Source organism: Pteropus medius, unplaced genomic scaffold, assembly GCF_902729225.1.
Source record: "Pteropus medius unplaced genomic scaffold, Ma_sr-lr_union100, whole genome shotgun sequence".
In the NCBI taxonomy this organism is placed as follows: Eukaryota; Metazoa; Chordata; class Mammalia; order Chiroptera; family Pteropodidae; genus Pteropus; species Pteropus medius.
The window spans coordinates 5,223,300-5,250,263 of NW_024349797.1; the positions used below are offsets into that span (position 1 = coordinate 5,223,300).

Here is a 26,964-nt window from a genome sequence, read left to right on the forward strand (position 1 = left end):
CTCTCCTCCATTTCACCTCTGAAAAAGGTGTGCATAGGCCGGGGACTGGTGATGGGGTCAAGAGTGGTCTGCTCTCCCAGTGTCCCTTAGACTAGTTCTTTCTCCGGGGAGGGATCCCCCTCTGCTTCCACTTCCCCCACTCACTGTCTACCTGATGCTGCTCCCGGGCAGCAGAGGGAGGCAAGCCCTCCACGTCCGCCTGATTTATGTTCATCGTTGAAACAATAATGTTTAATCTGGAAAGGGCTAATCAATTTTTTATGCTGATTATGAATAGGCCAGCTGTGCCTGCTTCTTTATTCATGGAGCTTCGAGAATAAGCCCATGTCCCAGGCCAGGCTCCTTTGATTTCTGCCATGGGAGGCCCTGCTTCAAAGAGAAACCCTCCGTGGCATTGCCCGTGCCACTTGGGAGGTGACTCCTGGTGTGTGTGTGTGTGCACGCACGCGTGTGTGCATGTGTGTGAGCATGTGTTTGTCACCAGAGAGGGTAAGCTGATGCCAGGTAGAGAACCAGATTTGAGTGTGTGTGCGTGTGTGGCCACATGTCTAGAGGATGGCTAGAGTGGACTAGGACACAATTAGGGGAGTGCGGGATGGAAGGTAAGACTTACAGGATCATAGGAGCAGGAAGGCTGTCAAAGATCAAGTGTTCCCACACCCTTCTATCATAAGTGATGAAGCTGCTCGTCTAAGGTCACGTGGCTGGTTGGTGGCCAAGGGTGGGTTGGAAGCCCAGTCCTCCTCTCAGAGGGCAGAGCCCCTTCCACAGCAGCACAAATGGGGCGAGAGTCAGAGGGAGGTACTGTGTGGCTGCTCTACTGACGTGTCTCACACCTCTGACATCTCTGAGGAGCTTATACCTCAGGTACAGAATGGGCTGTCGACATAACTTAGTAAGAGGTCAAGACAAGGTGAGAGAAGGTCATCTGAGAAAGCTTTCAGGTGTTCTTGGAATCCGCGGTAGGGGCATGGAGAGGGCTTTCTGGAGAAGGTGAGCAGGGCTCGAGTGCTGGAACGTGGAGAACAAGCTGCAAGACATGGGGAGGGCATTTCAGGGCAGGTGAAATGGCCCGAGTGGGGGCAGGGCTGAGGATGTCATCTCTGGTGGGTGTCACCTCAGGGAGGTGTTTGAACCTTGAGTGAGAGGTGGTGGGGGGTGCGTGGAGTGGCGGGGCTGAGCCCCTGGGGTGGGGCTGGAACCATGGAGCCCCAGGCCTGCGTGGGGGCCGGTGCTCGGCCTGGATGGCTTGGCTGTCCCACAGGTAGGGGCTCCTGTGTGTTTGGACACTACAATGCCTTTCTCCCTTGGACTTCACCAATCATTTGTTTATTCATTTGTTGACTCAGTAGATGTGTGCTGAGCTTCTGTTATTTGGGCCCCGGGGTGATATGGGTGAGCAAGCCTCCATCATGCTGCTTATCATCTAGTCGTAGGGGAATGGCAGATGTTGAATAAGTGATCAGAAAATAAAAATGTCATGACACTTGTGATAAATGCCATGAGGGAAAAGTACAGCGTGCTCTGAGTCTGAGGCAGCCTCGGTGGCCTTTCTGAGGAAGTGGTGATTAAGCCGAGGCCAGAGGATATAGTTGGGAGAAGGGAGGGTGGGACAGAGAACAGAGAATGCAGAGGCTTGGGGATGGGAAAGAGCACAGATCTGTCTAGGGACAGAAGGGCTGGCGGTGGCAGGGCATATTCAGGGGGTCCCAGATTGTTGGCCCCCAGCAGGCTCCGTGCAGAGAACAGCACAGTCCAGTCTGCAGTGGCCTGCACGGGGAGAGGTGGAACTGGGAGACCAGTTAAGAGGTTCTTATGGTTGTCCAGGCAAGAGGTGATGGTGGCTCAGACGAGGAGTGGACGGACATATTTTGGAGACTGAGGTCAAGGATGAATTAAATGGCAGGGGGTGCTAAGGGAGAGATAGGTGCCATGGTCGACCCCTAGGGTTCTGGCATGGACAGTGGGGAACCGCCTCAGAACTGACCACAGCACCGAAGGGCACAGTGGCGGTGGGAGAGGGTGAATATGTTAACAAGTCATCCTGCTAGCAGTTCGGGGAAGAAGTTCTCTTCAGGGCTGGGATTTGCACAGTGCCTCCTCTCTCCTTGGAGTGGGAGGGGTGGGTTGGTAGTCAGAGAAGGCCAGAGAGTCTATGTGGGACTGAATAATTTGGGGTTCAGCACTGAGAGGCTGGGCCCCAGAATTGGGTTCCTGGTTTTCAGGTATTAAAACAAGTCATCCACACCCTGATCTAACAAGGTCTCTAGGAGTGTGTGCGTGTTCCTGTAACTGGGACTGTCGATGGAGAGGCTGTTACTTCAACGGCTGGAGCAGCTTCTGCCAGTCACCTGTGCCATCGTCATTGTAGTGAGAGGTCCCACATGGGCCCCCACTGCTGTTCCCTCTCACCTTTGGGATGTGAACTGATGACTGGTGGTTCTGTGTCAGCTTTAAGAGGAAACCGGGCTCCTGGGGAAAAGACGTGGGGAAGGTTTTAGGATCTGACCTGGGGTTGGAAGGGAATAACATGTAAGAGGCAACCAGGGGAGCAAAGGACCCCTTGCCCCGGGAGGGGAAATGGGGACTGGTGCTAGGTGTTGCCACCTGGCACAGCGGAACTGCAAGCCGTGATGTACCCTCCTGGTGCCGTGTCGTGGGGCTCACATTTGTCCTGTGTTCCCCACACTGTGCATCTTCTTGTCTCATTCCTCAGCTTCCTAGTCTCACCACTGCCCTGGGAAATACAGCGAAGGAGTAAATATATATACTGAGTGTTCCACTAACGCTCTACATCAGGGGCCAGCAAACTTTTTTGTAAAGAGCCTGTAATAGGTTCCTGTTGCCACTGTAACAGATTAACACAAATTCAATGGTTTAAAATAGTATATAGTTATCTTATCATTCCGCGGGTCGGAAATCCTGAAATTCAGATGTCGGCTGGGCTGCATTCCTTCTAGAGGCTCTAGGGGAGAATCTCTTTGTTTGCTTAGTCCAGCTCCTAGAGGTCACCTACATTGCTTAGCTGGTGGCCCCTTCCTCCATCTTCAAAGCCAGCGGTGTAGCATCTTTAAATCTCTCTTTCTCCCCCTCTCCCTATATCTCCCTCCTTCCTTGTCTCTCTCTCTCTCTCTCTCTCTCCCTCCCCTCCCCCACATCCACATTTCACCTCTGCTTCCTTTGCCATATCTTTGCTCTGACTCTGCCCTTCCTACCTCCCTTTGACGAGGACCCTGTGATCACGTCGGGCCCACATGGTAATCCAGGGTACTCTCTCCATTTCAAGAGCCTTAACTTCATCACATCTTTGGGGATTAGGGATATGGACATCTTTGAGGGGCCATTTTTCTGCTGACCGCAGGTCCAAATAGTCAGTATTTCAGGTTTTACAAGCCACACACTCTGTCACAATGGCCTGCCGCTGCTATTGCAGGGTGCGAGGCACCACAGACGATGTGTGATGAGTGGGCATGCCGCGTTCCAGCAGAACTGCATTCATGGACATGGACACTGAGTTTCAGATAATTTTCATATGTCACATAATATTAAAAAAAAAAAATTTTTTTAAAACACTTAAATGTAAAAAAAGAATTCTTAACTTACGGGCTGTACAGAAACAGGCGGAGGCCTGGGTTTGGCCTGCTGGCTACAGTGTGCCGCTCCCTGCTGTGGATGCATACCATCCTTTATCATGCCCCAGTAAGTGGGTATCATTATTATCACCGCCATTTTGCAGATTAGTGAAGCTAAGTAGTTTGCCCAGGGCCACATGGCTGGACGTTGGCAGGTAGGGCTGCTGACGCCAGAGCGGGAGTTCTTGGGGTCAGCTGGTAGCGTGTGTGGTTTCCCTCAAGTGTGGGCTTTGTCTTTCCGGCAGACCCAGGAAGTCTGGGTTTACCTCGCTTTAAAAGTCCCGGGCCCTGCTGTTGTCACATGCAAAGTGAATCTGGAAAACTTCTTACTGAGAGAAACATGCTCAGATGTTCTAGAAAGATCGCAAGGGCTTTGGTACCTGACCTCCCTTGTTTGGGGCTCTGAGGCACGGGAACATAGCCTAGGCTCATTTGGTGTGTGGCATTTGCCACCTCCTGGAGGCCAAGGCAGTCTGTCCTGACAGCAGATGCTGCTGTCGTAAGCAAAGGGTGCTTATGCTTTATGTTCTCTGTCCCTGTATTTTGGGTGTAGGAACATGTGAAGGTTGTTGGAAAAAAGGCCTTTGGCGCTTTGTGATGGTGAGCCCATCAGGTTCGAGAATTCCTGAGCCTCACCAGAAATGAATGTGGGCCACTGTGGCCAGGCTTTCTCCCTGTGGGCAGAGCTGTGGACGAGGAACCCTTGCCCTGGGGGAGACCTGGAGAGCCCGATGTCTTGAATTTCGAGTTGGGAGTTGCTGGCCATTTTCTTTCTGGCTCCTTCCTGTTGCCCTATCTTATTTCTTTCCTTTATGGTTCACACAAGCTGTTCCCTCTGCCTGGATGGTTTTTCCTTTATTTCTTCAGCAAGGTAACTGGCTCCATCCTTTAGATCTCAGTTCTCTGTCACCTCCTCAGAGAAGCCCTCCATGGCTGGAGTAATCCTCTGATGGTAGCAGTTACCTCTCCCTTCATAGTATTTGTCCGAGTTGGCCATTTTACATTTTTCTGTGGTTACTTGATTAATTCCGGTCTCTCCACTGGACTTCAAGTTCCAGTAGTGACTCTAGAGGATGGTGGCTGTATCTGATTTGGACTCAGTCCCCATTGAGTCCCCAGGGACTGCACACACTAATAACTCAATAAACATTTGACAGATAAACTAATGACCTTTAGCAAATATGTTCTTCTCTCTAAAATAGGGGCAATTATATCTTCTCTACATGACCTTAGGAGAAGGTCGAGAATTACATAAGAGCGCGTTGAGGGTAGCAAACATGCAAATGTAAGGAATAACCTGTGGTCGAAGCTTCAGTTCCTGCAGAGCAAAGGTATCTTATATCCCTTTTACCAATCCAAGCTGAAATTCAAGGAAGAGGTAGTAGGTCCTTGCGGCTTGCAGTACGGTGTACAGAGCTCTGCCTGTGCGATTCTGAGGTCTGAGTCCTGGTACTGCCTGTCTCTCAGCCCTGCGATGGGATGTGAGCACTTGGCCCTTGGGCGCTCCATGGTTCCAAGGGTGGCTCATCACCTTTGTACTTGGATCACCCAAGGGATGCCTGCCTGGGCTGCCCTGGCTCTGGGCGTCCCTGGCTTCATATTGCATTGTCTGGGATCTTTGGTTGCTTCTACCCCAGAGATCTCTCTCACAGGCAGAGACACAGACATGTCACTCTGTAAGGCTGTACAAGTTATTAAGATGGGAAATGTTGAAAGATTAGATTTATGACAGCCAACGGTGAATTATGAAGAATAATTTATCAAATGTCAGTGCCTGCAGCCTACAATTTAGAGGAGGTTTGCTTAAGCTGAGGAGATCCGATTGGACTGCCTCCTCCCCCACCTCTAGTGAATGGCAGGTCTAATGGATGGCTTCCCAGGCTGGCCAGCCACACTGGGTGTTTATCTGCTTTTTATTAATCATTATTATCGCAACATTTCCATAGAGTCCCTCCACCCACAGTTCTCAAAGTATCCAGCAACAGGGAGGCTCCCTCAGCCACCTCGAATGTACTGTAGCCACTTATGGGAGGTGTTTTAGCTATCCTATATCATCCGGAAGGCCCCAAGTCCCCTTACCAAGAAGAGATTAGGGAACATTGCACCTCATCATCATTCGTTCATTAGGAAATACTTAGCACCAATATGAGTCACATACCTGGGATGCAATGCTGAGCAAAAATAGAAGCCTCTAGTCTACTTGGAGATCCCCTCTTCTTACCTGGCCAGAAAGTCCCTTCGTGGTTGGGTTGAAGCAGCACTGGGCAGGGGGCACTGTCTCCAGCAGGTGTGTTTTTCAGAGGCTGTTGCCTTCTGCCGGACTGAAGTCCCCTCATGGCCAGAGACTGTGTCTGTTTCGTTGGCTCACACACCTACCTAGCATGGTTTCTGTCATGTGACACTTTCTAGCCTGTAGTAAATGCTCGTTGACTGGTTGAGGCTAAGGAATGGCAGATAGGTTTCATTTTACATGTTCATTCTGGTCACTTCTCAGTGGCTGCCTGGAGCATTGTGTCGAGAGAGATTCTGAGGCATCATCTGGGCCCAGCAGAAAGGAACACTGTGATTGATTAGCAAGATCTGGCATGGACACTCTTGGGGTGTATTAATTAGCTATTGCTGCATAACAAATTACCTCTAAAACTTAGTGTCTTAAAACAATGAACATTTGATATCTCAGTTTCTATGGGTCAGGAATTTGGGAGTGGCTCACTAGATGGTTCTGGCTCAGAGTCTCTCATGAGATTTCAGTCAAGATGTCACCTGGGGCTGTGTCATCTGAAGGCTTGAGTGGGGAAGGAGGAGCTGCTTCCGAGATGGCTCACTATTGGCAGGAAGCCTTGCTTCCTTACCACATGAAACTCTCCATGGGCTGCTTGAGTGTTCTCACGATGTGGCAGCTTGCTTCCGCTGGAGCAAGCAATCTGAGAGAGAGCAAGGAGGACATCACGGTGACAGTCTCAGAAGTCACATACTACCGCTTCTTCCGTATGCTGTTTGTTAGGAGTGGGTCATTAAGTTCAGCTCACACTCAAGGGATGGGAAATAGGCTCAACCTCTCAAAAGTAGGAGTATTGAAAACATAGGAACATATTTTAAAGCCATCACAGGAGGAACAAAAGCACCTATCTGCTTTCACTGTCAGGTGTCACCTTAGAAGGTATAGGAATGACACTGAAGAGGTGGGATATAAGCCAGGCATGTTTAAGGGAGAGAAGAAGGAATTGCAGCAAAATGGGGTATTAGGGGGTGGGGTGTCTGTGAGATGTAGGGATGCCTGGAGCAGGTCTCTGGGAAATGGTGCCAAGGAGAGGCAATGGGCTTCACTCAGAGGGATCTGAGTGGGAATGATGAGTTTTCTGCCCAAGGCAGATGTCAGTGTTTTGCAGAGTCCTAGCTAACTAGAGATAACCTGTCTGCCTCAAGTGGGGTTGGGGCATTCAGTGGGAAAGGTTTGCTGCAGCCACTCCATTAGCATAGGGTCTTGTCCCTCTCCCCATCAGGCTTCATTGGATGGCTGCTGGCACCTGGCCAGGCATGGGGTGGGCCATCTCAAGACCTTGAGAGTCAGACATTGTTTGCTGTTGATGCTGTGGTAACCTGCCTTAGATGTCCTGGGCTGTCTTCGCAGCTTCTAAGTGGGAACTTCCTGGCCTTCCCATCTGCCTGGACTTACCTGCTTCAAGGCAGGCTCTTGTCTTCATCTGGAGCAGGCCAGTTCAGGGTTTGTTAGATTTGTTAGCATTACTTTACAGAATAGGTCTGATGTGAATGAGTATGGGGACAACTGGATGGAATATTGAAATTGGGCCATCTTGGAAAATCTGCGACATACCCCATCCTGTGACTGATGAGCCAGTCCCCAAGAGGGCCTGAGTCTGGCTAGCCTGCAGGCTGTGGTGGGGCTGGCTGAGACTCAAGTGAAACTACTCCCAGGTGTCATATGTGGCTTCAGCAGAAGATCCTGATGTCCTGTCACATTATTTTGCGGTGAATGTGGACCCTGGCCAGTGTTTGGCTGCTCCATGTGGCATTTTGGAAATATTGCCCGGTATCCTGGCTTCATGGAAATCTGCACAGCTGACTTTCTGGAGAGTCTCTCACTTTGCCCTGTACTGGGGTAAAATGTCACATGGTCTCTGGATTCCTGGACCCCAGCTAAAGCCAGCCTGCTGAAGTCTTACCTAGCCCGAGTCTGCTAACCCCTAGGAAATGACATTTTTTCTGCCTCTCTGATGTTGTCTGCTCATAAACACACGCACGCACGCACACGCACGCACACACGCACACGCATGCACAGACACACGTGTCATACAAAGCTAGAGAAACTTTTTTCCTGATTATTTTTCCCTTTCCAGACAGGGACATCGATATATTTGAATCATGGCCGACAGTAATTAAAAAGCACATAACTAGTCATTTTAAAATGCAGTTGTTTTGCTTAATTGATTTTGCCACCAGACACAGGGGGAAACAAAGAAAAGGGGGGAAGAAAACCTTAGACGAGGAGGCAGGTTTTTGCGAGTGACTGGAGGCAGCTGAGGGCCCTGCTTGAGTCTAATTGCTGCCCATGCTGCAGTTTGTTTCTGCTAATGGTTTTCTGCTGAAAAGGCTCGGGGACCGGGCTGATTGGAGGGGGGCGGTGTTTGTTTCAGCTGCTCTGGCGGTATAATTCTGCTTTCGGGACAGGGCCTATTTTTCCATACTATCAGCTTAAAGTACTTCTACTGAACACTTCGAATCAAGGTTCCATTTGGAGATACTTTATTCATATTTAATTACAGGCTACAGCACCCATCTTTAATTACCTTTTTTATAAGCCAGCTAGGAACATCCACTAGCAATCAATTAGAGAGAGAGAGAGAGAAAGAGAGAGAGAGAGAGAGGGGTGTGTGTGTGTGTGTGTGTGTGTGTGTGTACACGTACGTACACACAGGAGGGTATGGACATATGACTTGCTTCCTGATAGAATGGGAAGAGATGGGAGGTGGCGAGCAGGCCAGGGTGGGGTGGGGTATCTGCCTGACAGACTCCCTGTGCGGAGTGAGTGCATCCTCATTTCCCATGCCTCTCTTTGCTTCCATTGATCAATTTGGGAATTCGGGCAGGTCCTCACAGCTGGGCTTTGCTCAGGGTGCTGAGTTGGCAGCTGGGCTTGGGTGGCATCTCGGACCCCCTCCTTCCCTTGGTGGGAGCAGGAAATTGTGGAATGCCCCCTTCCCATCCTCAGGGATGTGGTGTATCAGGCTTCTTCTTATCCTGGAGACTGAAATATGCTGGCCTCAGCCCTTTTCTTTCTACACCTCCCCCTAGAGTGCTCTTGGCAGCTGTCCTTGCCACACAGCCCTAGCACTGCCATGTCACTCTTTGGTTGCAATGACTCTGCAATGTCCCTGCAATGACACTGGTTTGAAGACTGGTTGTCCTTCTCAGAGAATGAACGAATGTTTCCAGGGAGCCAGGCAGAGGCTTGGGATGGAGAGTAAGGTCAGATGACCTCCAAGTCCTTTGCTGTGGGCAGATGGGGCCATTCTAACTGCCTGGGAGGTGGGAGTCCAAGTTCACAGCTGTGCTCCAGAAAGCATTCTCCTTGGTGCTCCCTCAGGAACTGCCAGAGGGTTTCCAAAGGAAGCTGGAGTTGATCTCAACATATAATGGCCGGGAACGTTGCAGAAGCTCTACCTTCTATTCCTGGATCCTTGTCCCATCAAGAGGTTGGAGGGAGAATGGAACTCACACTTCCTGAGCCTCTTGGGGTGTCAGGCACCATGCCCATGTTTCTTTGATTCATCCCAGATGGAGCTGAGGACACACTATATCAGTTGAACCTCTTCAGTTGTGTGTGACAGAAAACAACTCAAACTGACTTAAGCAAAGGAAGGACTTATAGGTGGGCATTCAAGCTTAGTTAGATCAACCATAGTGCTTAGGATTCACTCTCTCTGTCTCCTGGCTTTGTTTTCCTTTTTGTCATTACTCTGTGGCCCCTGGCATCTCTAGGTTTCAAGTTCAATTTTAGCAGGCCTCGGTTTCACACCCACCCTTGAGTAACAGATGGAGTGCACCTAGGTAAATCACACACACGACATGTGCTTTTACATTTGAGACCTTTGGATTAGTAGGAGTGTGGGAGCAGGAAGGTCCAGCCATTTCAAAGGGAGGAAAGAGTTCATTTAATTCTTCTCCAATGGAGAGAATAGTGGTTTCATTCCTTCAACAAATCCTTGTTTGTCACTGACTAGTTCAGCTCTGTTCTAGGCAGAGGGAATTCAGTAGCAAACAAAATTGACAAAAGGCACTGCTCACTGGGAGCTGATACTCTAATGAGGTTTATAGGGGTGGTAGTCTTTGTATTCTCCTAATCTAAGCCCAGGTCCAAGATAAAGGGTTCTTGAGCAGAGAGACCCAGGGTGATTCAGGGTGGATGATGTGGGAAGAATCGGGCCCTCAGGGAGCCTCAGTCTCACAAAGGGAGAAAAAGACAAGTCCATGGTTGGGGAAGAAGGAGGAAGTAGGCACTGGGAGGGGTACAGATGAAAACCCAATGAGGTAGAAGGGGAACAGGGAAGCCAAGCTGTACCCGTCTCCCATGACAAAGAAGTGTAGGCCCCTCCCATGTTGCCTGGACCTTTGGCCTCGCAGGATGTTGATAAATGGGACAGAGTTTAGTGAAAGCTACAAAAATGATGACAGGGCTAGAGGGAGTGATTTATGAGACAAGATTAGCAAAGTGATGGTGCAACTTTGCAAACAGAGGGATGAGATGGTAGCTGCGGATCATGTGACTTCTGAAGTCCAAGGAGAGGAGAGGGGCTGGGTAGCTGCTGCAGAAGGGGACAAAGGGAGGCGGGGGCATGGACTGAATAGGCCTCAGTGTGCAGGCCTGAGGGGGTGTGAGAAGGAGGGGACGTGTGTGATGATACACATACACATTTGTGCAGGTATGCGTGTGAATGTCTGGAGTTTGCAGAATTATGAGCCTATCCAGGGACTTCAAGAAATGGAAGGGATGAGAATTTCAGCCTTGGCCAATCTTGCAAAAAGCTTTTGGGGGCCTCCTTCCCATCTGGTAGAATATTTATATCTGGACCACGTAGGTGTGACCAGTCAAGTGAAAAAGACTTTCCCTTCAAGAAAATCGGTATGGCATTTCTAAGAGGGAAGGAAGGAAGGAATAAGGGAAGGAAAGATGGAAGAATAAGGAGTATACTTTCCATTTCATAGAGAGAGAAAGCAAGGCACAGAAAGGGCAGGGGATCTGCCCAAGGCTACCTTTGGGTGGCATTGCAGATGAGGACCAAATGCAAGGTTCGGGCTTGTAGCCCTGGGATCTCTACCAGGTGGCAGGGCTGAGAGTGGGCTGAGGGACCCATATTGAGGCTGATGTTCCGGCAGGAACTGGAGGTGGTCATTGGATTTGCAGCTTCCAGCCAGGATTCCTTGAGCTCTCCAGGTCGGTGGGATTGGAAATCTTCCATCTGATTCCTGTCTTGGGGTTCCCTAGGCTCAGGTTCTGTTAACTTTTGATTATATCCATATGTGGGAGCTGTGGAGGCACAGTGGTGAGTAATTAAATGGACAGCTGATGCCCAGTTCTCAGCTTTCTAGACAGCATTTCTTTGGCCTTAAATGGAAGTACTCAGGGCATTTAGGCACATGTAGGAGGACACATCCTCCATGTGTGTTTTCGGTCTCACCCCCTCTGTATGCCTGGTGTGACTCTCCATGGCAGCAGAGGGCCCAGGCAAGGCACTGGGCTGGCATATAACTGGTAGAGCAGACAGTCTTATGGGGGCATTGGGCAGCACTGGCACTGGCCCATCCTCCTGGCCTCTCTCACCGAACTGTCATCTTAATTGCTGTGTCCTCTCTCTACTCCTGACAGATCCATGATTTGTTTGTGAGCTTTGACGACACCCCTCTAGGGGCTGCCTCCCTGGCCCAGGTCCACAAGGCGGTGCTGCATGATGGGCGGACGGTGGCTGTGAAGGTCCAGCACCCAAAGGTGCAGGCTCAGAGTTCAAAGGACATTCTCCTGATGGAGGTGAGAACCTTCCCCTTTCACCTTCCTGCATCCTCATCCTGCATTTCCTCGCAATCCAGGCAGGCCCAGTGAAACTGATTCGAAGCTGGTAGGCAGATGTGGCCCTTTGAGCTGAGGAGGGGCAGAGAGGAGCTTGAGACCACAACAAAGGAGATATCCTGACGAAGCTGTGACCATGAGACCCATGGCTGGGTTGGTTGGTTCTTTGTGATTTTTTTCTGGGAACTGTCTGTGGATGGTCTCAGAACATACTGAATAGCTGCTGGAGCCAAGTGGACCTCAGGAGCATGTTGTAGAAATGAGACGAACCAAAGGTGATTACCTTGGGCTTAGAAAAAGCTACATCTCAGTTTGTTAAATTATAATGAAAGAGAGCACATGGTCAACCAAAGGATATGAAAATGACAGGCCGCTCACACAGAAATACTTATGCAGATTGCATGTTTGCCTATCTGATATGTGTTGAATGAACAAACATGAGTGCCTAACAATGGCCCTGGGAAAAGCTGTAGTGGAGACCTTGCCTCTGGACTTTTCCAGCTCCATGCCCGGAGCAAGGGAGGGAGGGTGAGTAGGCCACTGCTGGGGCGGTAGCCGGCACCCACCGTGGGAGCTCAGCAGTCCATTTAATCTGCCAGCATGTCCCTCTTCTTCCTGCTCTCTTTCCCTTTCCTTTGCTCCCTTTCCTCTCTCTGGACTTTAGTTTATTCTTTCAACTTGCTTTGACTAAACTTAACACACGTTGAGGGTCTCTTCTGCATTGAGTGAGCAACGTCTTCATCCTTGGGGAGCTCCTTGTTTGGTGGAGGAGCAAGTCTCTACACAGACAGCCACAATGTGGGGACACAGGGGGTATTTGTGAAGTGCTGTGGAGCACTATGCCTAGACTGACGTGGGCATCAAGGGGGCTTCACTGAGGAGCCCATGAGACTGCCAGACAGGGGAAGGACAGCCCAGCCTGTGCGAAGGCTCCGGGTCAGAGGAACAGGGTGTGCTTAGAAAGCTTCCACTGGCTCAGGTGCTGTGAGCTGGGAGTGGTTGCAGATGAGGCGCGCTGTGGAAGTAGACAGGACAGAACTTGGAGTGTTCCAGGCTCAGGAGTAGAATGGCATACATAGTAAATATGTATTTACTATGGAACTGAGCCAGTCTGATTTTATCTTGTAGTCAGTAGGGAACAATTTAAGATTTTTAATCAGGGAATGTCATGATCAGATGTGCATTAGAAATAAAAATATGTTGGCAGTCTGGAGGATGTATCAGAGGGAAGAAAGACTGTAGCTAGGGTCACTGATTGAGGGGCTGCTGCGGTGGTCTGAGAGAGAGATAATGACGTGAACCAAAGCAGTGTAAGGGGGTTCAAGGGTGGGATCATTAGGACTTTGTGACGAGCTTTACATGGGCTGGAGGCAAATACTGGTATGAACACAGAGGAGACGAAAACAAATCATAGGTTTCTGGCTTAAATGATTACATTGGGATGCCTTTAACCACGTGTGTCAGTCAGAGTCCGGCTGGGGTAAAAAGAAATTGCTCTAGGTATTTCAGAGGGAATTTGAATCAGAAAATGGGGCTCACAGGGGATGGAAGTGCTGAGCAGCTAAATGGAATGGTGAGACAATTACTGAGAGAAAGAAGCCACCCTCAAGGTGGAGGGACAGAGAGAACAGGTATTTCCCTGGAGCGCAGGAGCTGGGGCCACCTGGTGGAAGCTGGAGCCATGGAGAACTGGCCCAATGGGAGGTGGATCGCAGACGTACGGCCTGTCACCTGGAAGTTGGAGCCACAGATGCTGTTTGGGATGGCAGCATCCTCCTCCTGTCCCCCAGGATTCTGTCAGTGTGGCCCGTTGGCCAAACCCAGCTGGAAACCAGTGGCAAGGGAGCCTGGGAAGTGTAGGCTCTGACAGGAGTAAGAGGGTCGGGATGCATTGCACTTTCAGAGCAAAGTGGAAGGGGTAATGGAGCAACCGTGTGACACAAGAGAGGCTGTCAGAAGTTTTGGGTCAGTATAGTTCTGTTTGCAGTTCAGGCAGCAAATATAGACTCAGGATTTACCAGCAAGGAGACTCACAGGAGCCGAATTTGGGGGAGTAGTTGAGATCACTTAGAAAAGGTCCATAGAGTGGGGGAAAAAAAGGAGAGAGGACATGGAAAGAACTCGGAAGAGCATCTTCACTTGAGCAGTGCTCCCAGGAGGGTACGTTCCTGAGGGCACTAAGAAGGCATGGTAGAGAGACTGGAGGAGAACCAGGGTTGAGCAGTGTTTACATTCGATGAAAACAGTTTCAAGAAGAGAACACTGAGACAGTTGTCCAGAGCCACATAGTGAACCGCATCAAAACAGTGGCTTAAAAGTACAGTCATGTGTTTTGCTCATGAATCTATAATCTGGGCAGGGCTTAGCAGAGATAGTCATCTCTGTTTTATGTGGTGCCAGTTGGGTGTCTTGACTGGAACTAGAGGATCCACTCAAGGTGGCTCACTCACATGGCTGGCAAGTCGGTGCTGGCTGTTGGTTGGGAGCTCAGCTGGGGCTGTGGGTCGGGGCCTCAGATCCTCTTCGCGTAGGCCTCTCCATGGCTGTCTGGGCTTCCTCACAGCATGCTGGCCGAATGCCCCAAGAGCGTATATCCCAAGGGACTAAGGCTGAAAGTCTATGACACTTTTATAACCTCGCCTTGGCCATCATGTCGATTACCTCTTCCTCACTCTTTTGTTAAGAGCAAGAGTCGCAAAGTTCCCCTCAGTTTAAGGAGTGGGAAATAGACTGCACTTCTTGCTGGTGGAGTGGCAGGGTTCTAGAAGAGCATTAGAATGAGAGAGATTGTTGCAGCAGCAGCAACTTGGGAAAATATAGTCTTCCAGAATTACCCAATGCTGTCAAATAGGAGATAGTAAAGCTCTGAAAGGGGCATTTGGAGCTTTTGGGAAGAGCAAGGACAGTGGGATGAGTGGGGCGCAAGAGGATCGAGGCCCCAGGGAATGGAGACGGATAATGTCGAATACTCTTTTTGAGTTTAGCCATGGATGGTGAGGGGAGTGAGGGTAGTGGTTACCGCAGAGCATAGGATTAGAGGCCAGGGGACTCCAGTCTGCTGTAGCTGATGGGGACAGTGGCAGCGGAGCGGGGGGATCGAAGATTCAGGAGAAGAAGTAACTGATAAATATGATCCTGGAGGAGACTTGAGGGATTGGACTCCAAGGACGCAGGTGGAAATTAGCCTTGGCCAGCTTTTGTTTTGAGACTAGAGGAAGGTGGTAAGTCTGGGTACAGATGAGCGTGTGGGGCAGGAGAAGGAGGTAGGGGAAGTGGGCAGCTGCGTCGTACCATCCCGATAGCCTCTATTTTTTCTCTGAAGTAGGAGGCAAGACCATCTGCTGAGAATGAGGGGGTAGGCGGTGGCATTGGAGGCTCGAGTGGGGGTGAAGGTTTGGAATAGCTGTTGTGTGCAGTGGCAAAGGGAGCAGGGTTGCTGAGTGGCCCTGGGCATCCACCTGGAAACTTGAGTTTTCTGGAACGCATATCAGTGGCTATGGAATGGCCATTCCTGGGAGTGAACTGGGAGTCTCGGAGGATCCCTGGGTGTCCTGAGACCCAGCAGCCTCTCCTGCATCAGGTGGGAACCTGCCTCTGGCCAGCAGTGTTTTCAAGACCCATTTGGGCTGGGAGGACAGCTGATACCGTTTTCTCTGCTCAGAGCCTCACTGGCTCCTTAAGTAATTGTGGCCATAAGGTCAATAGCAATAATAGCAGTAATAAAGATTTGACATCTTCTGGAGATAAGTATCAGATGCTTTTCTTGGGAACTGTGGCCTAGCAGCCGTGTGCAGAGTACAAAGCGGCTCCTTCAGTGACTGAGGCAGTGCTGGGGCTGGGGTGACAGGGCAGATCAGAGACCCGTACACACAGCCTTCAGAGCAGAAGGTGGAAATGAGGCCCAGGGTCACCACCTCTGTGGACCATCAGCATTGACAGTAGCACTGAGTGGCACTGTCTTCTCACTGGGCTTGGTCTCTGGTAGAAAATATTCTACCTGGATCACCCTTCTCTGCTCTAAAGCTAAGAAGAGCCCAAGTGCAAAGCTCATTTTATTTTATATTTGCAATGAGTATGTATTTTTTCCTGAGTCCAGAACTAAACTGGTGCCTTGGTTTTAGGAATGACAACCCCAGAAGGGTGCCCAGGGCTGCTTGACAGGAGAAGAATGATTTTTGGGGGGTATTAAGGCTACCTTAGCCCCCAGAAACTTGGAGACAGAGGGCAGGCAAAGCCACTTTTTTTGCCTTCTGATGCTTCCTTTCATGACAATTCCAAATCCTGTGTGCCCTCATGCTTCTTTCCCACTGCCCAATATTCTCCCTCTCTCCTCTCCAACCCTGGGATTGATCACAGCATGGTCTTGCGGGAAAGACAGTCTGATGAGAGTAATTCATACTAAGCAGGGAGTGACTAATAGTTTAACTTCTAGATTTTTGCAGTTTAAGAGGTGAGCTTGTGAATCCAAACACCTATGTGATGCGAGGATAGGCCAACTAAAAGTGGGGAAATAATAGTAACCTGTTTTATCTCACATTTCAAGACATCTGGCAGTAGTGCTGTCTTTTCCAAGGTTGACCAACCAGCACTTCCTGTGGTCTTTAAGGACCTAGATTCCTTTTGTCATCCATTCTGCCATCCTGGCTCGTCCTTCTACAGTGATGCCTCTCATTGTCCCAAAACAGCTGCAGCAGTTCCCGCTATTAAAAGCAGATGCCAAAGAGGTGCTGTTTCTTCCTTCATATTCCTTATCAAAAAGGAACCCTTTAGTAGAATTCCCTTCATTTCTCACTGGCTAGAAGTAGGCCACATGCCCGAACCTAAATCATTCTTGGCAAGAGAAATGAGACCATTCTGACTGGCATAGACCAATCATGATTCACCTCAAGCTAAGGCTTACCTTTTTTGAAGGACAGGAAAGGTGAACAGATCTGAGGTTCTATTAGCTAGGAAGTTGGAGAAAATGGCTTTTGGGTGGGCACCCAATAACATGTGCCACCCTGCAAACCTGGCACTCCTCTTGGAGAAGGGGACAGTTCCTGGGATAGACTGTTGCATGGTTGGTGGCAGAGAAATGGAAGCTGACGCTTCGTAAAGGGTGTTTGATGAAACTGTTGGTGACTTGGCACAAAAGAGAAAGGCACAGTCAAGGGTGTTTTTCAGCTTTGTCATTATCACCTGATATTGTCCCTTTAATAGTTGGGGCAACTCTACTTCCAGATGCATGGCCAGCGACTCTTATTGATTTGAGTAGCTGTCCAGAGCCAGACTAATTGGGCCTAGAGATTGGAACAATGATTCAGCAGGAAGGGGTGAACTGACAAGGCAGAGTCCATCCGTCTGCTGACGGGCTGGCTTTGCAGCAGTTCCTGCCTGCCCACGATAGCAGGGAGCTTAGCTGACTGGATCTCACTGACATTCTCACTGAGAGCAGGATAGGACTCAGGTGACCTGTGAGCCAGTGGTAAGATCATAATCCCCAGGTCCTAATAGCACCACCCTGTATCAGTCCGTGTTATATCTCTCAAGCTTCTGAATTTGATGATGCATAGCCCCTTCCTCTGTCGCCCCCTAAAGAATCTAGCTCATGGCCAGGTACCCTGCCCTTCATGTACCACCTGCCCCCAAGGTGCTCTGTAATGCAGGGACGGGACTCTGGTCTAAGCACCTGAATCTGATCTGCCATCTGCTGTCATCTGGCCCATCCCAAGGATCTCTAAAAATAAAGACCTGTGACGACCATCCTTTTGACTTTTTTTGAACAACATTTTCAGTGTATGCTGTCTGTCATCTTGTTTCTTTTCTGAATGTGTTGATTGAACAGTGGGTGGCTAGGTAATGTTTGCATTTGGCACAGAATCCAACAGTTGATTTTATTTTTTAAAATATATTTTTTAAAAACTCAGGGATGTACGTAATCCCATGGAAACTTCTCTTCACCCTATAATTCTGTTTTCTAAAAAGTGTGCACTTTAATAACTTATCAGAACAAAGATAAACCCGTGAATGGCAAGCTGTTTACATCATTCTGAATTGATTTTCAATCCTTGTCGAACATCCATTTTTACCAGTTCGGATCCGTGCAGCCATTCTATTTAGTGAGCTGTTTTCCCATAGAACATTATTTCTTTTTATAATATATAATAACTTGATAACAGTAACTCACATTTCAGTTGCATTTTACAGTTTACAAAGCTCTTCTTAGGCCTTATCTCAAGCTTCCTATTGTATCATCCCTGCGTTGTATTAGCATTGAGACGCGACAACATAGAAAGAAGCAAAAAAAAAAAAAAGCCAAGAAAACAACTGAGTCCACGTTCCGCATTTGAAATTACAAGCTATGTGACCTTGGGAAGTGCTTTAACCTCCTAGAACCGATTTCCTTCTCTGCGAAATGGGCAAGAAGAGGATGAAATGAGAGCACGTATATAAACTGCCTTGTGACACAGTCCCTGGCATGTAGCAGGCGCTAAATAATCATAATTCCCCCCACTTTTTTTTTTTTTTTGCTATTATAAATAGGAATCACTAGTTTTCTAGCTCTTATATGACTTAATTTTTCCATTATATTTCTCTGTGGCCCACGATTGGTTTTTCTTCTGTGAGCCAGTGATCTTATAGGAAAATAATTTCATTATTCTACCTTAAAAGAAGACTTAATTGTTGAATATACCTTGATTGATTCATAAGGTTTTAAACCAAGTAGAAAATTCCCAGGCATTTCAAAACTGTGGTTCCCAAAAATTCAGAAGTAATCTCTTTTCCCAGCAAAACCTTAGAAACAGAAAAACTTAACCATTTGAATAACAACATGTGAACATATAATTATCTCTGAGGAGAGGGCAAACCCTTTGAAATATTCATCTGTTCATTCTTTTATTCATTCACTCACTTATTTATGTGAATATTCAATAAACATCTGCTGAATATTGAGTATGTGCTAGGCACTAATGAAAATATTGGCTGTTGGAAGAATTTTATGGAGAAGATACATTTTGGAGGAAAAATCAAAAAGTCAAATAGATAACAACACCTGTTTTATTTTAGTTGATTGCATCTGTTGTCAAAAAAGTAACTTAAATGAATCTACTGAGGGCAGGCTCTTAAGAAAGGAATTGAATGAAAACAGAAGGTGAAACTGACTTATTCTATTCTCCTCAGCCGAGAAAGTCTAAAATGGCAGACTTGGAGCAGACGATGCTTTATCTGACCCCTCTCCCCAAACTTCTCGAAGTTCAAGGGGTTGGTAAACCCCCTGAACTATGTGCAAAATTATGTGAGAATGTGCATTTTCTGAGCTTCATAGCTGGTGTTAAATTTTCAAATAAAGGGATAGTGTCCTCCTAGAAAGCTAAGAACCCCTGACTTCCATTCAAACAGACCTCATTTTAAAGTAACCAAGGGAGTGACTCACCTACCACCGACAGAATGCTTTAGAAACCAGTTTTATGAGTACTGAATTAGTTTACTAATTAGTTATTAACAATACTATCAATCATTAAAATCTTTTACTACTTTTATGATAAATGACATTAGGTATTAATAATAACCAATAGTACTAGTAATGACTAATTATATAATTGATTGGTAACAGAAAAATCTTTAAAGTGCCTATCAATGCTGTTCAGGTATTAATGATAATTAAAAATTTCACAAATCACAGTGACTGTATAGCAAATGATGAGGATTTATTATTTGGCCAGAAGCCTCATCCCCAAGTACAGACCCTACTAGGTGGTTGTAGCTCCCTGTGTCTATCTATGTCTGGCCCAGGGATGTTCCCTAAGAGGTAGTCAGTAAATATTTAGTGAACAAATGAGTGAGCCTCATTGTGGCTCCTTCCTTGACCCTACTGAGCGAGAAACTCTGGAATTTTGGCTGGAACCAAACTACAAAGAGGTTTCTTACCTGAACTCAGAGCTCAGAGTGGAATTAAGGTGGCTCAGGTGATGTGTGCACCACTGGCCCAGGCCTGGGCAGGTACTTCTTTTTCCTGTGTGCCTGCTATGCCTCCCCTTTGGCTACAGCTAAGGGCCAGCTGAGGTCACAGTGACAAGATGTGATGCCTGGAGGCTGCTGTGCCCAGGTGCCTGGGTCTGACACATGTGATCTGGACCTCTGCCTTCTAGTTTTGTGTGACACAAACAGAAACAAAACATAAACTAAATCAATTATCATAAGGTCACAGGTCTAGCCCGAGAAAGACTAGACAAGGCTTAAAAGAAATTAGACTGCAGCCGAATGTAATTAAAAAAGGGTTTTGAGAGAAATTGAATATAATAACCCTGTGTGATGATTCTTTTAGAATTGTGTCTGGTACATCACCTAGGACTTAGGTTTAAAAACAAAACTGTAAATGGCTCTACTTTAATTTATTTCTTTTGTGCCACATATGCATAACACATAACATCGTACACCAGGGCAAAAAGAAGCATAAGACGAGACTCATAGCTGGGGTTCAGTGAATCCTTCTGGACTGAATGGATGGGTCTCAGACTGCTAGGGCTGCCATAACGAAATATCATAGACAGGGTGGCTTAAACAACAGACATTTATTTCTTACAGTTCTGGAAGCTCAAAGTCTAAGATCAAGGTGCCAGTTTGGTCCTGGTGCTGACCTTCTTCCTGGCTTGTAGACAGCTGCCTTTTCTCTGTGTCCTCACATGGCAGAGAGAGTGAGCTCTGGTCTCTCTTTCTCTTTCTCTTTCTGTAAGAACACTACAAGGTACCAACAGGCCCATGGTTCTTTAGTTCTAGCTCATTTAGTTCTGCTCCAGCCAGGAGTAGAGATGAGTGTTCTCAGAGAACTTGGACTATAACCTATACCAAGAATCACTGGGAGGCTTGGTCAGTGGTTCTCCTCAGGCCCCAGTTTTGAACACTGACAAGGAGGCCTTGTAGGAGAACAGGAGAGTTGCATACCGGGTATCCCCTCCGGGAATGCTGGAATGTCTCCCATGTCCCTGGCATCACCCCTGCTTGCCCACTACACAGCTTAAGAAATAAACACAAACACAGTTCCAGAGTGACAGCATCTCCAGCCTGTGTAAACAGGGCCACGCAGCCCAAATCGGGGAGCCGCAAAGGCAGCGGTTCAGCAACATGCTTAAGAGCAAGGGGAGACCCAGGTGGAATCTGTTTCTGCGCTGGACGAATTTAGAAAAATCATATAACTTCTCAGAGCCTCAACTTCCTCATCTGTAAAATGGGGAGATGATAAGAGTGTATCCTGTGTACCTCCCAGAGTTGTGAAGATGAAGCGAAGTAACTAAGTTAAGTGCTGAGCCAGTACTGAGCACATGGGGAGCACTCAGCAAGTGGTGCTTGTTACGCTGGCAGCTGTTGAGTTTTTGTCGCTTGGATTTGGACTATAGCGATGGACCCCAGGGGAGCAGTTTTCCTACCTACTCTCACTCCACTGGAGGCCTGGGAGGTTGGCATGATGCCTTGGCGGGTGTCATGGGTTCACTGATGGGGTGCTTGGTGGATTGTAGGTGCTTGTCCTGGCTGTGAAGCAGCTGTTCCCAGAGTTCGAGTTCATGTGGCTGGTGGATGAAGCCAAGAAGAACCTGCCTTTGGAGCTGGATTTCCTCAATGAAGGGAGGAACGCAGAGAAAGTGGCCCAAATGCTCAAGCACTTTGACTTCTTAAAGGTAGGAGGTGCAGGACATGGGGGCACGGTGGTCTGCTGGAAGAGGGCAGCCCTGGTCTGTTCACCCAGGAGGTCTGCAGAATGCGGGAGGGGGAGTCACAGAGCTCTTAGGAGCTCTGGGTGCTAGTTCCAGAGCAGATGGTCAAGTAGTACCCCTCTTGGGGAGACCTCTCAGGATATTGAATGGAGAGGTCTCTTGCTCTGAACTAAAGTGTTCATGTGGCTTCTGAACATATCATGGAGGGAGTGTTTCCACTTCTGCTGTCCAGATTGATGAACAGAGATGGGGAGACTGGGGCTGTGTCTATCCTGGCCACTTGAGAATTCTAAAGCATGACTCACAGGAGAAAGAGCCACCGCTGTGGCGATCAGTGTGGTGGTCTCTTGACACATTAGTTTTAGGGGAAGGTGTAGCCACTGGCAAAGTTTAACTCTTCGAGTGAGTTGGGAGTCAGGTCTGTCTAGAGCCCCAAGTATGCTTGACTGCCTTCTCCTGGTTGCCATCATAGATGTGGATGTACAGATCCTCTTGTGTCTATAATTCCAGACATGCAGGCTAGATCTGGTGACACTGCCCCAGTCTTGAAGTTCAAACCACCAATTCAATGAAAACTTGGCTCTCTCAGACAAGTAATGATATTAACTAATTAGCATAATGCTCTGGAGTCTAAAATATGCTTTCACTTGCATATCCCATTTCTTTTATTCCTTTATTCCACATTTACTGAGCATTTCCTGAGGCTGTTGTTGTGCTAGTTGCTGGAGGGTGTCTAGATGAATAAGAGATGGTTGGCTCCTGCCTGGGAAAAGTTTCCACCAGCTGGGGGGCAAACACGAAAACGTGTTGTTATGGTGCAGGTCGGGCATGTTGTCAGAGACTTATCTGCATTTCTGTGGATGCCCAAAAAGAAGTGCTTAGATCCAACCAGGGTACGGCGCTTCGTTGGGACTTCCACGGCATGTTGATTATACAAGTGGGTAGACAGTATTTACCGACTCTTTCCTCTGCTGCACTGAGCACTGTGCAGGGACAATGACACTGAATTCTTCCAACAACCGTCATCCCATTTTACAGATGGCAGTCAGAGCAGAGAGGCAACCCAGATTTTCAGGCTTCAACTCTGATGCTTGTCTAAGAACATTCTGTTGCCTCTTACCTGGCAGGGGTGCTCTTCAGAGCTAGAACTATGAGCCAGACAAACAACCATCTCTTCCACTGTTCCCATGGAAACAGCAAAATCGTCCCCCGGCTGGGGCCAACTAGCATCTGCCAGACCAAGACGTGTAATAATAATAATAATAATAATACACATTTTTGAAACAAGGATGCCAAATGGGTAAATAATTAATGTAACGATTGGACGTGCTGCTTCTAAAACCTGCACACCATTCCTAAGACAATGGTGGAGTTAAGGCTCCTGAGTAATTAATTTTGCCTAAACAAATAACGAGTGGAAAGTGAATTTTGCTCTGTGAACCCAGTTCGGCTCTTAAAACTGGAGATAGATTGCTTTTGCACACTGGCACCCCATCTCAACATCTGTGCGTAATTAAGCCTCAGCAAAGAATTTACCTCTCAGTGTGTGAGGCATCTTCCAGTGGGGCTTAATAACCTCAGCCCTGTGTTATAAATCTCTGAGCCTCAGACAAATACTGAATGCAAATGTGGCGTTGGGCAGACTGGGAGAGGTGAGGGGGCAGCCAGGCTGAACGGTCAAGACCAGGGCGTTTGTGGATTTGGCATCAGTGTGTACTGGGGGAAGGGACAGGACAAGCGGTGAGATTTGTAACTGACCTCAGAGACAGCTGAGACAAGGTAGTGGGGAGAAGCCTTATAACCACAGGGTTTGGGACTGGAAGAGATGAGAGTACATCTCTACATATGGAGGTGGGGATGGGGGTCATCTCTGGAGGAGGGCCACTCCAGAGTTTCTTAGTGTGAGGTTAGGAGCCTGGAACTCTCCAGACATTGTAGGCAAATCCTGTTAGGTGATGTGCATGCTTTTGCAAAAGCGCTATACCTTCCCCAGAATCTCAAAGATTAAGAACCACTGATGTATAATACTAATTAACATTTTTTACATGCTTATGCTGTGTTAAGCACTTTAAAAAAGTACATTACATGTGTTTACACTTTAATCCTTATAACAGCTCCACAAGGGGACATTAGCCCCACATCACTAATGGGGAAGCTGGGCCGCAGAGAGATGAAACCATTTGTCCAAGGTTACGCAGCCTCCTGATAAGGGGCAGATGCAGGCTCTGAATGGAGGCAGTCTGGCTTCAGAACCTACGCGGTAAACCGCTGTGCTATTCTGCCTCTGCTACAATTTGTGGGGAAGATCTGAATTGTGCTAAACTATCTGTAACATTAACTCTCAGCCCTGGTTGTGTATCAGAACCACATGTGAAACTCTACATGGCCGTCATATGGCAGCTGATGTTTGTCCAGCAGCTGCTGGGTGCTTCTGGGTTGAGCACCAGAACTCCACACATGCTAGGAGGAAGTAGGGAGTGTTGATTCCATTGTAACCTTCATCACTATCTTACAGGTGGGGAAGCTGGCACTCAGAGAGGTTATAAGACTTAGCCACAGTTACACAGCCTGGAGATGGCAAAGCCGGGGCTCCAGCCCAACAATCTGACTCTGGGTCTGCGCTCTGCCCCTGAGCTTGGGTGGCGGGAGGATTTTGGCCCTGGGTGGTGGGCACTCGCTGAGGCAATCCAGGGCTTGCTTTTTAGGCACATTGACTAAAGCACAGGATCAAAGCAGAGGCACGGGATCAGGGACAGACTATGAGGCTGAGGCCTAGGGTCTTGAGCTGGAACTTTGTGTAATCTATGGCCTCTTTCTTGGGGTCAAGACAGGCCCCATTGTGGGGGCAGGTGGAGCCCACAGGAGTGGGGCCTCTGCTCTGTGACAAGGAGACCTTGGACTCTGCGGTCCTCATGGCCAGGGTTTGACCCTGCCTGTGGGGTCAGTGCGTACCTTGGCCATGAGCCTCCCAGAGTTTAATTTTTGGCGGAAGGTTCTTATTATCTCTTTAAAATTTGTCTCTTTCGTCTTTCCGTTCCTTGACAGAAGAAGCAGAGGAAGGAGCAGTGGTGAAACTTGGGTATTGGGGTAAAGTGAATTTCATGTCACACCCCAAACCCTCCTGCCCACGTGGTGATTTGGGGCAATTCACTTGATCTTGTGTCCCCCATCAAGATGGGTGCCTTGGGGGAGAGGCGGGAGGAAAGGTGGAGGAAGGGGAAACCCGGCCGCCCATGACACTGATTAACAAGCCCGGGGAGTCTCCGGCCTTTGCGTTTCTCTTTCCGTCAGTGGCACTTCATGGCTGTTTCCAGGTAGGCCCAGGTGGGGGTCTGATGATGAGCCCCAGGTGCCCACTGCCAGGCCTTAGGTCCAAATAAACCTAGGGAAGAACTTAACCCCAAAACATGTCCCTTTCATTTTAAAGCCGCGAACAACAGCAGTCAACTTGCGTTTGTGTTTTTAAAAATACTTTTTGAAAAATGCGAAGCAAGACTGAATTTTAAATTCAAAGTAACAGAGAGTCACGGATTTCTCTATTGCCCCAGATTTTCAAATGGCAAACACTGTAGGAACGTAGCAAACCAAAATGACACCTTGATTGCAGTTGGAACCTTTGTTCCAGGGAGCCCGGGGTGTTACACTTGTATGTGGGCCCTACTCATCCTCAGAGATCCTTATTGAGATGGGGCAGGAACAGTCTCCTCTCCGATGAGGACCCAGGCCTACAGGAACTGGACTGAGACACAACAGTCATTAGCAGAACTAGCAAAGGATACTGGTTTCTTGACTTGATGGCCACTATCTTACTGCTGGATGAGTTTCGGGGGTTGAGATGAGGGAAGTCCTTATTCCCCAAAACACCTTAGTTAGCTTCCCTCGTTTCTTTATTTGGAAGTAGACATAAGCCCATCAAGTTGGTGGGGAGACGTGGCATGCCGACATCGGTAATTCTTGCCCCCCTGCTGTGGTGGGACTGAAGGGTGTCGCTCGCTCATGCGGGAGCCCAGCAGTTCTTGGTGCCGTCCAGTATCTTGCCTATTCCGGGAGAAGTCTGTTCTCTTTTTGGCGATTGGGTGTTCTCAGAGTCAGAGTGGGTTGGAGAGGATATCCGTTAGGAATGCATTTTCTTCAGGAAACTGATAGTCCAATTTAGAGTGTCTTAAACAAAAAGGATTTATTTTGCTCACGTAGCAAGAGGGCTTGAGCAGTTGCCAGCTGATATTATCTTAGTGATTTGACAGTGTCAGGGATGGCATCTCTGTGATTTCCTTCACGTTTCCTCTGGGTGCAAGACAGCTGCTGTGGCTCCAGGTATCACATACCAGGTATCCGGGTATCACAGCAGGAAGAGAGGGCTAAGAAGAATTACGTCATCTACAAACATCTTTTTTTATCAAGAAAATAAAAATCTTCCGAGAACCACTAGCAGATGTCCACTTATGTCTCATAAGCCAGAACCGTGTCACATGGCCATACCTATTTCATCCAGTAAACATTCATTCATTCATACAAAACAACCATTGCACAGGTGTAGAAACTGAAGCAGAGGGTTGAGATTCCTGTGAGGAGCCTGAAGTCAGCCTGGTGAGAGAAGGAAATAGCTTTTAACACCAACTGTGGCTCAGGTGTGAGAGGTTCCCCACATTTTCCCCCAAGTCCCAATTTTAGTTTTGGCTTTTAATTGTATCCAGAATGCACCGAGGATGGCAGGGAAGCTGTTCTCTGGTCCTTAAGCAGGAAGGAGTCTCTAAAGGACGGGGCTGGGGCCTAGCTGGAGGAGGCAGAGCATCCTGCCCTTCTCTCTTGGCCTGCCTCCCACTTGTCCCACCCATCACTGCTAAGGTCCTGCTCAGGCCTTCTCTCCTGTTGCCGAGAGGAGTGTCTGCTATTGTCTGGCTTGCTGTGCCTCTTGGTGGTCCTCAGCCCTGGCCCCCAGTTTCCCAGACTTTTCTCTTCTGCTTTCCTATTTCCAGGTCCCCCAAATCTACTGGGAGCTGTCCACCAAGCGGGTCCTTCTGATGGAGTTTGTGGATGGTGGGCAGGTCAATGACAGAGACTACATGGAGAAGAACAAGATCGATGTCAACGAGGTGAGGCCGAGAGCTCAAGGTGGCTGTGTGAAGGACATGGGTTTGGTTGGGGCAGCCCAGCAAGGACAGGTGTGTCCAGGTGAGGTCTCAGTGCCTTGAAAGGGGGCCTGCTGTCTGAACAATTATAAAATCACTGAGCATGAAGCGTCCTTCCAGGTCATCTAGTATAACCCTCTGCCCTATCTCCTAAAGCTGGGGTTGGCAGCACGCAGTGGGGTGCAGGCACATGTTTGCAGCCTCTCCTTGCAGCTCCTGCTTGGACAAGTGATTACCACCTGTCTTCATGTACCATCCAAGCTTCACAGGCCTAAGTGGCCACAGAGAATAATGGAGCGAAATCCATGCGACTTAATCCTTCTGCCTGTCGGAGCCTGGACACAACGCTCTCCCCTCTCCTTGCCACTCCCCAGTGCTCAAGGTATCAGGCAAAAAGGGGACAACAGTAGGCAACTATTTCCACTTCATAG

The 26,964-nt window shown here is 48.4% G+C and overlaps 1 protein-coding gene and 1 long non-coding RNA gene across 5 annotated transcripts in view; one reads left to right on the top strand and one right to left on the bottom strand.

Moving 5' to 3' along the window:
- Positions 1–26,964, top strand: part of ADCK1 (aarF domain containing kinase 1) — a 104,375-nt gene that overhangs the window by 51,902 nt on the left and 25,509 nt on the right. For all 4 annotated transcript variants that reach the window (XM_039883932.1, XM_039883935.1, XM_039883936.1 and 1 more), the window contains 3 exons: positions 11,518–11,676; positions 21,210–21,368; positions 26,381–26,497. In XM_039883932.1, the coding sequence (XP_039739866.1) occupies positions 11,518–11,676; positions 21,210–21,368; positions 26,381–26,497 (435 nt within the window). The remainder of the gene's footprint in view (positions 1–11,517; positions 11,677–21,209; positions 21,369–26,380; positions 26,498–26,964) is intronic.
- LOC120619565 (uncharacterized) lies at positions 2,882–13,847 on the bottom strand. The gene is made up of 3 exons (XR_005657553.1): positions 13,837–13,847; positions 8,660–8,662; positions 2,882–3,106 (listed from the first exon to the last, which is right to left on the bottom strand). It is a non-coding gene; the product is annotated as an uncharacterized LOC120619565 (long non-coding RNA).